General features: G+C 38.5%; 1 protein-coding gene and 1 non-coding gene across 7 annotated transcripts in view; one reads left to right on the forward strand and one right to left on the reverse strand.

The window, feature by feature from the left end:
* The window catches only part of ANKS1B (ankyrin repeat and sterile alpha motif domain containing 1B), a 1,202,038-nt gene that overhangs the window by 974,763 nt on the left and 210,788 nt on the right, over nt 1-16,487 (reverse strand). For all 6 annotated transcript variants that reach the window (XM_024127226.1, XM_024127225.1, XM_024127224.1 and 3 more), the window contains exons 4-5: nt 16,006-16,302; nt 992-1,067 (exon numbers count right to left, since the gene is read on the reverse strand). In XM_024127226.1, coding sequence (XP_023982994.1) covers nt 992-1,067; nt 16,006-16,302 — 373 coding nt within the window. The remainder of the gene's footprint in view (nt 1-991; nt 1,068-16,005; nt 16,303-16,487) is intronic.
* Nucleotides 6,617-6,720, forward strand: LOC112065921 (U6 spliceosomal RNA). Its single transcript, XR_002892317.1, has one exon. It is a non-coding gene; the product is annotated as a U6 spliceosomal RNA (small nuclear RNA).

Genomic DNA, 16,487 nt, shown 5'->3' on the forward strand with positions numbered 1-16,487 from the left:
TAATTCTATTTTTAGTTTTTTAAGGAACCTCCATACTGTTATCCATAGTGGCTGTATCAATTTACATTCCCACCAACAGTGCAAAAGGGTTCCCTTTTCTCCACACCCTCTCCATTATCCACGCCTTTTGATCTTAAAAAAATCTGACCTCAGTTCCAATTTTATTTCAATCATAATATACATATGGAGACAAATAAGCCTACTTTGTTCTTCCTTCAAAGCTTTCCCTCTAAAAGGTTCCCTTTAAATCACTGCAGCTTAACAAACAATAGCTACTCAGTTGATGAAGTAACTAGAAGGAGAATTTACGTTAAGGACAGGGAACTTTAATTTCTGCTTACCATTATTCACAATATAAAAACCTAGGGGGCTTCCCTGGTGGCGCAGTGGTTGAGAGTCCACCTGCCGATGCAGGGGACACAGGTTCGTGCCCCGGTCCGGGAGGATCCCACATGCCGCGGAGCGGCTGGGCCCGTGAGCCATGGCCACTGAGCCTGCGCGTCCGGAGCCTGTGCTCCGCAACGGGAAAGGCCACAACAGTGAGAGGACCGCGTACCACCAAAAAAAAAAAACAAACCTAGGGAAAGTAGTAGTACGTTCTTTAATAAACCAAGCAATTATCTTAACTTCACAGGGATCAGTTCCACCCTCCTATAGAAGGCAGAGATTTCCTTTTCTTTTTGGTAGTTTCTATTTTAATGTGATTTAAATGTATAAAATTATAATTTCTAAAAGCTTTTTATTAAAGTATCTACTGAATAAAGGAAGGTACACATTTTTATCAGTTTTTTTTCCTAAACATTGAGGCTCAATTCTACATGGTATGAATACGTACCTGCGATTTAGAGTGAAGGTAAGAAATAAGGGTGATTGTCAAGAAAAAAAAAAATGTGTCATTTTCCTTTGTCTACTCCTGAAATACAAATAGTTTTTGGCAAGATAAGCCCTATGGAGAATCAAGATAAGTTCCATGGAGAATCATGATAGTTACCTGTTTCTAAGAGAACTCGCACAACATCTACCTTTCCAAACAAAGCTGCTTCGTGAAGTGCGCTCCCTTTTTCTGTCTGGAAAAAAAAAAGAAGGAAAAAGAAGCACAGTTGCATTAGGAATGCTTAGGTTAAAAAATTCTGTCATTTTATGTATTCATACATATTCTCTGTAATCTTAGCACTCTGACAGAAAGGTAGTGTGAAATAAAGAAGAGATTCTAGGGGCTTCCCTGGTGGCGCAGTGGTTGCGCAGTGGTTGCGCATCCGCCTGCCGATGCAGGGGAACCGGGTTCGCGCCCCAGTCCGGGAGGATCCCGCATGCCGCGGAGCGGCTGGGCCCGTGAGCCATGGCCGCTGGGCCTGCGCGTCCGGAGCCTGTGCTCCGCAACGGGAGAGGCCACGACAGAGGGAGGCCCGCATACCACAAAAAAAAAAGAAAAGAAGAGATTCTAGAAACAAAACCCAAAAGCTTGAATTTGTGAAACACCTCTGCTTCTGTGTAGCCATTTGACCTTGTTATGTTGGTAAGCCACTCACCTTCTCTTAGTTCTCAAATATAGAGTACTAATGTCTACCTCACAAGGCTTTTGTGAATATCCAATGAGTTCACTCAGTTCAGCATGCATTAATACCAACTCTGTACCAAGAACAGTTGAGGGATGTTCTGAGGTATGGAAATATGATCCTGGCCCTTGTATATTTACATTCTATCAGAGGAAACAGATGTACAAATAAATATTAATGGTAAATGAAATCTAAACAATTTAACATGGCTTACAAAACCTGGACAATCTTCTTCTTGCTTTCCTTTCCGTATTCTCTCTTGCCCATCCCAACTCTCCCCAGACCTTCTACCTTTTTTATGCTCCAAGCATACTAAACTTTTTTCTATTAGTATCATTCTCTGTGTTCTTCTGTAAGGATCTCAAAAGCTGGTCTGGCAGGATCTAACTCCTAGCCCTCTTTATCTCACCATCACCTATACCACCAGCTCTCAGTCTTCAGCATGAATCAGTTCTGGGTGCCACCGTGAGAAGTTCTGATTCAGTAGCCTGGGATAAGGCCCAAAAATTTCCATTTCTAACAAGTTCCCAGGTAATAATAAGGGTCTAAGGAGTATAATTGAGAACCACAGACCTATACTACATGTCAAATTCTTCATTTTAATATAATTTCACTCAGGAAGATACTGCTTGCCCCTAAAGTCCAGCACTTTTCCTGTGTGTTCCACATCAATCTAATCTTCCTCATCATAGCATTTACAGTACTACATTATAATGTTATGTGATTGTCTATTCCTTTTATAAACTGTAAGTTTAGTGGAAATGTAGACCACATCTATTTTTTTCATCATGGTATCACCAATGCCTAGAAAAAAAGTACCTCAAAAATGTAGACATTTGGGGCTTCCCTGGTGGCGCAGTGGTTGCGCGTCCGCCTGCCAATGCAGGGGAACCGGGTTCGCGCCCCGGTCTGGGAGGATCCCACATGCCGCGGAGCGGCCTGGGCCCGTGAGCCATGGCCGCTGAGCCTGCGCGTCCGGAGCCTGTGCTCCGCAACGGGAGAGGCCACAACAGAGGGAGGCCCGCATACTAAAAAAAAAAAAAAAAAAAAAAAAATGTAGACATTTAAGAATTATTTGGGGGGCAAAAGGTAGAAGAAGGTAGGAACATAACATAGAAGACAAGAATTTGTGAGTATTGCAGGGAGAGATTGGTTTCTGCCTTGAGGAAGATCAAGGAAGATTTCAAAGAGGAAGCTTTTTCAGCTATACATTAAAAAATTTTTTTTTCCTCTCAAGAATTTTAAAATGTCTACCAGGTCCTTAGTATGTGCACATGTCTCTGTGTGTTAAACTGAAAAGTGTCATTATGGCAACTTTGTCCTCTTGTACTAAAAGTAATCTCTAGTATGGGATTTTCATCTCAATACAAAAAAGAAATATCACTATAAAATAATATATAATGTAAAAATGTTTTTAATTAATAAAATCTTATTGTATAATTAACCCAGTATAAAATGGTTTATAAATGCATTCATTGTTAAGGAGGCTTGAGGACCACTGAAGATCTATCAACGTGATCTGAATTTATTGCCAAAAACGCATAACTGAAATGCACTTGATTTATAACTTTCTGGGTATGATATGTATAGACACTAATAAAAATAGAAATAAAATAATTTATTAATATATATAGCACTATACGGAAGGAAAATGAAACTGTAAAAACTTATGCAGCTCCTTAAAACAATGTTTCAATGTGTGGCATAAAAAGTTAATTTTTTTCACTCCCTAAAAAATATCTCTTGAAATAATCTAATTTTCTCACTCTCATTCTATGTCTTTCAACCAACTTTCTTACTACTAATTTGATTTCCTTCAAATTTTCACAAAAGTTTGGACTTAATGTTAGAAAAACCCTTCCTGGAATAGCACACCTTAAAATTCTGAAAAACTAAACAATATTTTAAATATAGAGATGAAAAGGAAAATGGAATTCCTCAGAGCCTGGGGAAGGGAATGAGGGACAGAAAGTATGAATCCAGGCATTGAGCACTGGAAGAATTTGTTCAAGGAAATCTACCAATCCCTGATAGATTAGTACCTGGGCTTTAACCAAGGTGGGACTGGGAGGGGAGCAGGAGACAAAGTCTGAAGCCCAAGCAAGCTGAGAGGATAGATCAAGGACTCCTACAAAAATTAAAACCCCCAAAGAACAACAGCCTCAGTAAAAAAAAATAAAATAAAAATTAAAAACTTGTTACAAAAATCTGTTGCAGAGAGGGAAAGTAAGGTTTTAGCTCTAAACAGATTAGAATGACAGAAATAAATCCCACTGCTCTAAGAATTCCTAACCACAAATCTGTCCTCACAAGGGTTTGAGGCCAAAGCTAACACAATCTCTGTGCCCCTCAGAGCCAAAAATGTAGAATAAAGTGATTTGGGTTTGTAGTACCAGAAGTAGACATAAATGCTTAGCAGAAGCAGATATAAATCCTCTCTGAAAAAATACACTTTAAACTCAGGCCTCCAAGAGTTCCAAGAGTTAAAGCTCTAAAAAACACAAATTCAAATTTAGAAACCACTGAACATGAAAGGAAATAAGGCACTATGAGTAAGAAATAGTAGAAACAAAAAAAAAAGATAATGGACTTCCCTGGTGGCGCAGTGGTTAAGAATCTGCCTGTACAGTACAGTCCAACTATACTTTTGTTTGTACTGTCCAACAGTACAGTACAACTATACTTTTGGACTGTAAAAATTAGTCAATCTTCCTAAACCCATGGTTGATGTAATTAGCTTCTTTGGTAAGAGAATGTGAGAATTGTCAAAATGGAATGGATCGTTCTCATAAACTTAAGGGAAACAGTGGAACTAGGAACCATTTACTGCTATCCCAGTATTATCACAAATAGTATAAAATTTAAATAGGTCAAATTTATAGACTTTTCCTTTTCAAAATATAGGTTAATTCCATAATATTTTGTAATTTATCATCCTCTACCTTGAGTCAGCATCTACTAGTCTCATTCAAATTAACTTACTACCATTCTGTTCACCTCAGCACTCTCCCCCAAATCCACAATCCACAATTGGCCAAACCTTGAAAACCTGTGTTCTCATGAAATAATATTTAGTCTAAAACATTCTACAAGCAAGTGGAATGTATACAAAGAAATAACACTAGGACTTCCCTGGTGGAGCAGGGGTTAAGAATCTGCCTGCCAATCAATGCAGGGGACACGGGTTCGATCCCTGGTCTGGGAAGATCCCACGTGCCATGGAGCAACTAAATCCGTGCACCACAACTACTGACCCTGCGCTCTAGAGCCCGCGAGCCACAGCTTCTGAGCCCATGTGCCACAACTACTGAAGCCCACATGCCCTAGAGCCCACGTGCCACAACTACTGAGCCTGCGTGCTGCAACTACTGAAGCCCACGCACCTAGAGCCCATGCTCCGCAACAAGAGAAGCCACCGCAATGAGAAGCCCGCATACCACAACGAAGAGTAGCCCCCGCTCACCGCAACTAGAGAAAGCCTGCACACAGCAACAAAGACCCAACGCAGACAAAATAAATAAATAAATAAAAAAGAAGGCAGTCTTAGGAGAGTGCTGACACTGGCTGTGGATGCAGGAGCAAATGGGCCCACAGCCCTCGGTGCCCCTAAAAAAAAAAAAAAAAAAAAAAAGAAAGAAATAACACTAAAATAGGTGAACCCCAAATTTGGGGCCTGCTTTTCCAATGGATCAAATTTCTCCATTTCTTTAAAATTAATCATTTAAAATAAACATAGTTTCTGAATAGACAATTATGCAGTTGATAATACAGTAACACTTCAATATTTATCCAGTAAACAGATATGAAGCACTCGCAACGTCTTAGCACATTTCAGGGAAAAAAAGAAACCTCCAATCACAATTAGTGATGAAAACAGCTTAGTGAGAAGAAATGACATGATATATATCTTAATGCTGAATTGCTGATAAAAGCAAAAGAAATTCTCTCTCCAATTGGAAATGGCTATTAAAGGTAAGCCTCAGTAGCACCAAAACTGAGAAAAACAAATGGTAGGAAAAGGGGAGAGGATATAGAAAAGAATGTTCCTATTTTTAAGCCCTGGGTTTTAGCTTCCCTTTTGGTTTGGCTGTATGTATTTCCTTTATAGATAAAAGCTCAATTATGCATTTAAAGAGATCTTTGTTATATTTTATCCAAAACCTCTAGATGTTTCAAAATGGCTTTTTGGGTTATGTATTCTAAGAGTGCCAAAACAGCAGACAGAAAGGGGATGTGAAGATGTCAGTTTGCCTGCACTGGTTCCCCCTTCCAAATTTAACACTCTAACCATAGCCCTTCTGAAGCTTGCAAAAGAGAATGACCAGATAAAGGAAGACCAATTTTTTGTTAAAGGAGAAAATAAATAGAACAAAGATATAAAGTGGGATTGTGATGATGATCAGTACAGAAAATAGCACAGGTAGCAGGGGAAATAAAAACTATTGAGAAACAAGACCCACTACCAAAAGAAGTAACAACCAGTTAGTAAAGATAAACTTGATAGAGAAAAAAGAAGAAAAGCCAATGAGAATGGCATTTAATACAGAAGTAACAACCCCTGATGCCCTGGCTGGTACCAGTTAGCCCTGTGGGCATCTCTTGGGATGAAAGGTAAGAACTTAAAAGATAAGAACATCCTAGCCTTTGTAAATGAATAAATGATGTCTAAACAACTTGAGAAGCAACAGATCCTTTGTACCCTACATTAGCTAGACTATATCCAGAGTATTGTGTTCAAGCGTGGATACTAAACTTTCACAGGAACATCAACAGATTGGAATATGTCCAGAGAAGAACATCCCACAACAAGAATCTAGAAAAACATCATATGAAGAATAGCTGAAAGTTATAAATAGGTTTAGACTTGGGGTGGAAATGGCATAGGAGAAAAAGGATGTGTCTTCAAAAAACTCAGAAATACCATTTCTCTTATTCTAAAGATCATCTCTCCCTCTCCTCCTATTTAACTAGGGACTTCTGGCCAATGTCTTTACCTTTCCTATCTTCCTTCACTTCTGTCTCAGAGGAAGCATCCATTCCCCTAATTAAAGCTATTCCTCGTGCTCGCTTTGGCAGCACATATACTAAAATTGGAACGATACAGAGATTAGCATGGCCCCTGTGCAAGGATGACACACAAATTCATGAAGTGTTCCATATTTTTATTGTATAGCATAGGGAACTCTCCCTAATGCACTGTGGTAGCCTAAATGGGAGGGAAGTCCAAAAGGGAGGGGATATCTGTATGTGTATGGCTGATTTATTTTGTTGTGCAGTGGAGGCTAACACAACATTGTAAAGCAACCATACTCCAATAAAAAATTTTTTAAAAAAGCTAATCCTCCACTTGTGCTCTTTTTTCTATCATTTTCTGCTTCTTGAATTTTGCTCATGAAGTATCTTCACCATTTTCTTGCATCTTCAATTTCAGTCTCTTCATTGGATCCTTCCACTCTCCATAAAAACACATACCTTTTCACTATCTACCAAAGCAAACAACCATAGAAACTTCCTGTGAACCTGCTATGATTTCAAGCTTCTACCCCATATCTCACTTATCCTTACTCCACACTTTGTTAAATATCATCTTCCTTTTGAAGGCAAAATTTTTGCCTATTCTGTTACTGCTATATCCTCTGGCACATAGTAGGCAATGCCTGGCACAGAGCAGGCACTCCATAAATACATGGCGAGTGGATGAATTGATTATTATAATTGTACTGTCTTGGCATTCCTCTTGTAACTAACTGCTTCTTTACAGACTTCTTTTCCAGAAACTACCTGAACAGTCTTTATTCAGCTTCTTCTCTCTCACATAGTCTCTTTCTTGTAAACCCATCTGTTTCCATGGCTTCATCTTTCACTTCTCTGAGCTAGCACCATTTAAGTGGCACATCCTAAGAGAGACTTCCCCAACCCTTCATTCTCAAACACAAGAACCTGCTTTTTTCCTTTATACCACTTACTGCAATTTGTAATTTTTGTTTGTTTATATGTTTATTTTCTGTCTTTGCACCCAGGCTCTCAACTCCATAAGAGTAGGGAACAAATTTTCTTGTTGATGTAGCATGTGCCTGGTATCCTCTCCTCAGAAGGCTGGAGGGGATATGGTCTCCTGAAAGGGAAACTAGGGGAAAGGAAACGGAGTTGCTAAGGTGGTAAGTGAGACAGATCAGGGAAGGCCTCCCTATTAAGGTGACATTTGAGCAGATACCTGAAGAAAGTAGAGGAGGAAGTCATGCAGGTTAGTAAGGCAAAGGCCTTATGGTAGTAGCACACACAGTGTGTTCCAGCAAGAGCAACGAGGCCACTGTGGCTGAAACTATATGAAAATGGCAAAGAGTAGCAGGAGGTAGCTTCAGGGAGAGTGGGACTAGGTCAGATAAGACACTGTCAGCCACTGTAAGGAGTGTGGCTTTTGTTCCAAGTGAGCTGGAATACCAGTGAAGGTTTCTGAGCAGAAGAGTGATATAACCTGATTTAGTTTAATGGGATCACTTATGGCTGCTTTGTTGAAAATAGACTGAAGGAGTCTGTTATGGACTGAATGTTTGTGTCCCCCCCAAATTCATATGTTGAAGCCCTAAACCCCAATGCGACCGTATTTGGTGATAGGGACTTTACAGAAGTAATTAAGGTTAAATGAGGTTGTAAGGGCGGGAACCCAATTTTATGGGATTGGTGTCATTATAAGAGGAGGGGGAAACATCAGAGAGCTCTCTCCTTCTCTCTCCATTTGTGCACAGAAGAAAGGTCGTTTGAGGACACAGGAGAAGGCAGCCATCTGCACGCTCTCACCAAGAACCAAACTGGCCAGAACCTTGATCTTGGACTTTCTAGCCTCCAGACTGTGCTAAAACAAATGTGTGCTGTTTAAGCCACCCAGTCTATGGTATTTTGTTATAGTAGCCCAAGCAGACTAATACAGAAGCAAAGGAAGAAGCAGGGAAACCAGTTAGGAGGCAAGAGATAATCAAGACTTGGGCTCTGGTGGTAGTAGTGAAGGGAATGAAAAGTACTGAAATTCTGGATATAGTTTGAGCACAAAGCCAATAAAATCTGATGAAGAACTAAATTAAAATGTGAAGAAACCCTAAAGTTTTGGGGCCAAACAACTAGAACGACAGAGCTACCATTTGCTGAAATGGGAAATATTGAAAGATGGACAAATTTGGGGAGAAGGGGTTATGGAGGCTAAATACTCAGTTTTTGAAATGCTGAGTTTGGATGCCCATTAGCATCCAATAGATATGTCCAGCAGACACCTAATTTAGAGTTTAGGGTAAGGTCCAGGATGAATAAATAAAATTTTTATTGTTAGATAAAGATGTCATTTGAAGCCGAGAGACTGGATGAGGCCAACTAGGAAGTAAGTAAAGACAGAGAAGAAAAGAGGTCTAAGTACTAAGACCTGGGAGACTCAGATGCTTAGAGATCAGGAAGATGAGAACTGTTAACCACAGAATAGGGATGTCACAGATAACATTATTAGTCCCTCCTATTGCATGCCCTCTGCCATACAACACTGCAGCTCTTTGCACTTATGTGGGTGGAGTATATATCCCTACCCATTGATTTGGAGCTTGGTTTGTGACTTGCTTTAGCCAATGGATGATAGCTAACATGATGCAAGCAGAGGCCCAAAGTGTGCTTGCTTGGTTGGGCTTAGGCCATGTCCTGGCTAGCCCCAGGAGGAAGAGAATAAACACACGGAGCAGAGCTGCCCAGACTAACTTACAACATAAAACAAAGCTTCCCCAGCTGACCTGTAACTTAAGAACGGAAAAAAATGCTACTGCTTATGAATGTCTGAGATTTCTGTGCTTATCCTACAGCAGTATTGTGGCAATAGCTAAGAGACAGTAACAGAGTTACAGAGTTCCAACGTAAAGGTTCATTGGGAAGGAATGAAAATAAAGGCTGGCTCAGGAAAAAGGAGTATGAATATACAAAAGAGGACAGAAAACAGAAAGACTTAATTCTTAAGCAACTAGCGATAACAGGTTCATAAGGCCTTGCAGATTTATCTAGCTGCAACACTGAATGGCAGGCAATCAAAATTTTTGGCTCAACCTAAAATAATACTGAGAAGGAATAGTCAGTGAACTACATGAGAAACAAGAGAGAGTGGCATCTCAGATGTCAAAAGAAAAAAGTGTTTCAAAGAGAAGGGAGAGATCAACTTTGTCAATGCTGACGATAAATCAAGTAAGATGAGGACTAAGAACTGGCTATCGATCTAACAATATGGCAGTCATTAGTTACCTTCACCAAAGGAAAAAACGAAGAATTTTAAAAGAGTAATAGAGTTGGAATGGTTTCAAGAGAGATGAAGGAAAGAATTTGATATGAGTAAAAACAAGTCTTTCTAAATATTTTGCCATTTTTTTTAAAGTCCTGTGGGTATTACTTCCTCTAGAATATTTTCTTTAATTTCACCTGTAGTCAGCAAGGTAGATCTCTGCAGGGGGCTCTTTTAGAAACATGACAAGAATGACCAGGTGTGGGATTACCACTACATTCACCAGAATGGTCAGCTACCCATTCTCTAGCTACTGCTAACAAAATTGCTTGTAAGTCATTTTATTATGTGCATTAAGGCTACAATAAATTTCATTTTATTTAAAAATAAATAAATAAATATGTTTCCATAAAGAGGATCAGAGAAAGAAGAAGACAGCTAGAGGAAAATTCAGGTTCAAAGGACAGGGTTTTTTAAAGATGGGAAATATTGCAACATCTTTGCGTCCTTTGGGAAATAATGCAGTTAAGAGGGGGAAAACATTGTATTAAAGAGGGAATATTTGCCAGAGCAATGTATCCCAAGTCAATAAGAGGGGATAGGAGCCAATGCACAAGTAGAGAAGTTAGCCTCAGATATAAACCTAGAAAGTTAATTTAAAGCAAGGAAGGAAAGCAAATATACACATATTGGCAACTGTGGAGGTGAGAATATGTGATTGTTTCTGTTATCTCAGTGAAATAAAAGCAAAGTCGTAATCACAGAGGTATGACAATGAAGGAAGTGTTGAAGTTTTCGGAAAAGAGGAGAAATTTTAAAATAATCATCTCAGGAAGTAGAAGAGTAAGTGCAATCTTCTCGTTTTGGGCTTCCCTGGTGGCTCGGTGCTTAAGAATCTGCCTAACAATGCAGGGGACAAGGGTTCGAGCCCTGGCCCGGGAAGATCCCACATGCCACGGAGCAACTAAGCCCATGCGCCACAACTACTGAGCCTGCACTCTAGAGCCCACATGCCACAACTACTGAAGCCCACGTGCCACAACTACTGAAGCCCACGTGCCACAACTACTGAAGCCTGCGCACCTAGAGCCTGTGTTCCGCAACAAGAGAAGCCACCGCAATGAGAAGTCTGCCTACCGCGATGAAGACCCAATGCAGCCAAAAATAAATAAATAAATAAATAAATAATTTTTGAAAAAAGAGTAAATGGATTATTAAAATGTAATCTATCCATTTAGGCACATATTTCTCCTGCCACTGTAAACACTTTGAGAGCAAAAACTGTACCTTACTCAGCTTTGCACCTTAACAGCTCCTAGCATGCTAACTTGTACTCTTTACTATTAATTTTCTGTAATTTTCCTTTCCTTTCCTTTTACATTCATATAAAACCCAATTTCTTAATATTATGCTAGTGCTTTAACTCTTTGAGTTTTAATAAGAGAAACACACACAGTTAAAGCACTAGCATAATATGACACTATCACCACCTAGTTACCCAAAATCAGGTTTGAAATCCATAGAAATAATTGCTAATTTAAAAAGAATCTTGCCAATTAAACCCTACTTTCTTAATATCTTAATATGATTGATTCTCTTTATTAAGAAATTTTTAATGCTAAAGGATTTATAAGTAAATATATACTATGAAATTCAACCAAATAGGAATTAAATTATTTTGCTCACTAGCTCAAATAGGTGTTATAATTCAAAATTGCTCAGAAAGAAATGAAGCAGAAAACAAAACTTCTACAAAAAGTACAAACATAAATGCTGCATTTAAAAATATTTGTAGGGCTTCCCTGGTGGCGCAGTGGTTGAGAGTCCGCCTGCCGATGCAGGGGACATGGGTTCGTGCCCTGGTCCGGGAAGATCCCACATGCCGCGGAGCAGCTGGGCCCGTGAGCCATGGCCACTGAGCCTGTGCGTCCGGAGCCTGTGCTCCGCAACGGGAGAGGCCACAACAGTGAGAGGCCCACGTACCACAAAAAAAAAAAAAAAAAAAAAAAAAAAAAATGTTATAGTGAATCTGATGGTAAACCTAGGTGACAGTTAATTTGAATAACATAAAAAATTTAATCATAAAAAAAGGGTAATGAGATGCCAAAAAATGTTTTATATGAACAAAGCAATTATAATAAAAACAAAAAATCAACTAAGGCTAACTATATCTAATGGAAGAGTCAAGTCATTGAGATGTATTGTAGAAGTATGTTGTCAGCTCTACTTCCTGGAACCTTCAAGATGAAATCATAGAGTGAGCATCAGTGAAAGAGGTAGAGCAATCAAAATGTTGCCCATCCGGCTCGGGTACCTGCCCTGATGCTTCTGATTAAGTGTTCACGTATTCTGAACATACTGTGTCCCTTTCATCTGATTTGTGAGTAACAAAACCAAATGCTATCAGAGGTCAAGTAGAAAAATCTAAAGGAATGAATCATAGAGAGAGGCTGAGATCTTAGAAGGTATATACCCCATCGGGAAGTATTTAAAATTCAACATTTTAAAACACTATTTTAGCCAAATAATGCACATGTGCAAGCTAAATTACACCTAAAATTCAAAGTCCTTTTAGACTTTCAAGGTCTTCTTCAAACATCACTCTTCAATGTCTTCCCAAGTTCTCCCTCTTTAAATCTATATTTTTCTCACCTATATCTTCATAGCACTTCGTCCTAGCATTTATTTTAATATGTCATGTAACAGGAGTTATTCTTGCAAGTTTTCGTGTTCTCCACCAAATTTTGGGCACAGATCTTTTTTATCTTTAATTCTCCAAAAGCACAAAATACAGTGTTTTGTATAAAAAATATAAATTTATAAAATTGAATCTGAACTCTTACTTTTCTAGTCATGGAACATAAAGTGAATTATTGATCTCAAACAGCCATAGTTAAAGTCCTTGGTTATAATGCAATCTGTGCAATAAAGTTTAGAAATATTCCAGAAGTGTTAATGAAAGCAATAAATCTAGATTAGAGAAATTCAACATTTAGACAATAAACATCTAGCTTATCATTAAACATACTTTAAAAAAGTAACTTTGTTAGTCACCTATAATAAATAGTAAACATGTATCTATCTCATTTCAATACCCTTTTGCAAGCAAAGTTTTTTTTTCTTAAATATGAGGGCTAAAAAAAAATTCTTGTGCTTATTTTCAAGGCTGCCAAAGTAGAATAAGCAATATAGAAAAGATATTACAAATATCTAAACAACTAAATAACACAGGCAAAGGTCTAAGGAAAATTCTGATTCAGGGAGTCAGCCTGAAACCTAGGATTAGAAGGCCTAGGATTTTTAAAACTTAAAAAAACAAAAACAACAAAAAACCTGAGAGACACAGTATTCAACCTCAACAACTCCTAGGAAAATAACCTCACAGTTGAGTGCTAATTCCACCTTGAATGTGTAGATTTGTTTACAAAACTGTCTGCATTTATTGCCTCTGGGTATTCACACCCCTTTCATAATTCACACCCTCTTCTAATTGAAAGGTAGAGTCTGTTTTCCTACCCGTTGAATTTGGGCTGCCTTTGTGACGTATTGCCCAATCAAACATGGCAAAAGACACAATATGTTTGTTCCAAAGCTAGACCTCAAGAGGCCTTGTATAATCCTGTTTCTCTCTCTCTCTCTCTCTCTCTCTTTCTCTCTCTCTCTCTCCCTCTCAACCATGTGAACAAGCCCAAGGTGGCCTGCTTGATTATGAAAGACACATAGCAGTCTCACCCATTACCCCCAGGTAACAGCCAGTCACTCCCTGAAGCACAGACACTTAATTGATTTACAACTGACCCAAGACACATGAGAGAGCCCCGTCAGGACAAAAGAACTGCCCATATAAGCTAAGACTAAACCATAACTTCAGAATTATAAACTAAATAAATGGTTATTGTGTTAAGCTGTTAAATTTTGGTACAGTTTATTATGCAGCAATAACTTACCAATACATAGGGGAGAAAAGTTGTAATCTGACAGGAACCAAATGGATCTCTGGAAGGTAAGTATGTTACCAGTGACTTGGGGGCTAAAAAAAAACACTCATGAAAGGAGAAAATGGTAAAAAAAAAAAAAAAAAAAAAAGAAAGAAAAGCTAACCTTGGAATTAGGGCTAAGAGACAGATAACAAAAGCAAGTTGCTTTTCCTTGTGGAGAAACAAAACCTATCCAAATGTTATCTGTCCTTCAAAGCTCAACTCAAATCACACCTCCCATTAAATTTTTTTCTTATTGCCCTTAAGCATAGTCATCCTTCCTTTATTAGCAATGTATAGAGGTACATTATTGTGGAAAGAGGCCTGGACTTTAATCAGTAAGTCTAAATTCACATTCTGGGTTTACCAGCTATGTATCCTTAGGCAAGTTTCCTAGTCTTTTAATCTGATTCCTCATCTCTGTACTGGAATTTAATAGCTCTCAATCCCACAGGATAGCTGTGAGATTTGTATTCTAAATGTGTCAACATATTAAACACAAAGTACAACTCAAAAATGTTAAAGTGAATTTCGTTCCTTTCATTCATTCATTCATTCAACTTCGACTGGACTGAATTCCTGGCGTATGTCAGGCTGTGTGCTAGATACTGGGAGAAAGGAAACAATTACTAAGGAGACCACACACAACTGCCATCTAGTAATAATTTTTCATGTGTATAGCCCTCAAGGTAGAATGAGGTTAGAGATTATGCCTTATATTTGTTCATATTTCCCAGCGGTGTGGTGGGGTATTTTGAATTTAGTAGTTACAAAGATACATGTAGACCATTTGACCAATTAAAAAATGGTAAGATTTCTTCCTGTAAGTTTTAACATCTGTATCTCAAAGCAAAACAAGAGCACCATTGCTTTTGAAGTATAGCTAAAAGAAGACTCACTTGACAGCTCACATCCATTCCTGCTTCCAGCAGCACCTGAACAACTGCTTTGTGACCATTGCGTGCAGCAAGGTGTAGTGGTGTGTGCTTTCGAGTGTTGCAGCTCATTAAGTTAGGGTGTGCACTGATGATCATTTTGACCACTCTAAGCCTTCCATAGAGGGCTGCTAGGTCCAGAGGAGTTTCCAGCTTGCTGTTCCTGATGGTAGGATCGATGAGCTCTTCCAGGAGAACAGCAACTACTTCTGAGTGTCCATACTGAGCTGCACAGTGTAGGGCAGTTTCATTTTCATTGTTCTGTTAAGACAAAGACATAAAGTGCAAGTTTTCAGAAATTCAATCCTTTATCAAAACCTATATACAGTTATTTAAAACCTGAGATGCTTTGAAAATATAAGCTTAAGATTTATCTGTTTTAATAAGTATGCCTAATAGAATTTTTTTTTTTTTTTTTTTTGGTAAGTATGTTACCAGTGACTTGGGGGCTAAAAAAAAACACTCATGAAAGGAGAAAATGGTAAAAAAAAAAAAAAAAAAAAAAGAAAGAAAAGCTAACCTTGGAATTAGGGCTAAGAGACAGATAACAAAAGCAAGTTGCTTTTCCTTGTGGAGAAACAAAACCTATCCAAATGTTATCTGTCCTTCAAAGCTCAACTCAAATCACACCTCCCATTAAATTTTTTTCTTATTGCCCTTAAGCATAGTCATCCTTCCTTTATTAGCAATGTATAGAGGTACATTATTGTGGAAAGAGGCCTGGACTTTAATCAGTAAGTCTAAATTCACATTCTGGGTTTACGAGCTATGTATCCTTAGGCAAGTTTCCTAGTCTTTTAATCTGATTCCTCATCTCTGTACTGGAATTTAATAGCTCTCAATCCCACAGGATAGCTGTGAGATTTGTATTCTAAATGTGTCAACATATTAAACACAAAGTACAACTCAAAAATGTTAAAGTGAATTTCGTTCCTTTCATTCATTCATTCATTCAACTTCGACTGGACTGAATTCCTGGCGTATGTCAGGCTGTGTGCTAGATACTGGGAGAAAGGAAACAATTACTAAGGAGACCACACACAACTGCCATCTAGTAATAATTTTTCATGTGTATAGCCCTCAAGGTAGAATGAGGTTAGAGATTATGCCTTATATTTGTTCATATTTCCCAGCGGTGTGGTGGGGTATTTTGAATTTAGTAGTTACAAAGATACATGTAGACCATTTGACCAATTAAAAAATGGTAAGATTTCTTCCTGTAAGTTTTAACATCTGTATCTCAAAGCAAAACAAGAGCACCATTGCTTTTGAAGTATAGCTAAAAGAAGACTCACTTGACAGCTCACATCCATTCCTGCTTCCAGCAGCACCTGAACAACTGCTTTGTGACCATTGCGTGCAGCAAGGTGTAGTGGTGTGTGCTTTCGAGTGTTGCAGCTCATTAAGTTAGGGTGTGCACTGATGATCATTTTGACCACTCTAAGCCTTCCATAGAGGGCTGCTAGGTCCAGAGGAGTTTCCAGCTTGCTGTTCCTGATGGTAGGATCGATGAGCTCTTCCAGGAGAACAGCAACTACTTCTGAGTGTCCATACTGAGCTGCACAGTGTAGGGCAGTTTCATTTTCATTGTTCTGTTAAGACAAAGACATAAAGTGCAAGTTTTCAGAAATTCAATCCTTTATCAAAACCTATATACAGTTATTTAAAACCTGAGATGCTTTGAAAATATAAGCTTAAGATTTATCTGTTTTAATAAGTATGCCTAATAGAATTTTTTTTTTTTTTTTTTTTTTTTTTTTGTGGTACGCGGGCCTCT

Source organism: Physeter macrocephalus, chromosome 6, assembly GCF_002837175.3.
Source record: "Physeter macrocephalus isolate SW-GA chromosome 6, ASM283717v5, whole genome shotgun sequence".
NCBI lineage: Eukaryota > Metazoa > Chordata > Mammalia > Artiodactyla > Physeteridae > Physeter > Physeter macrocephalus.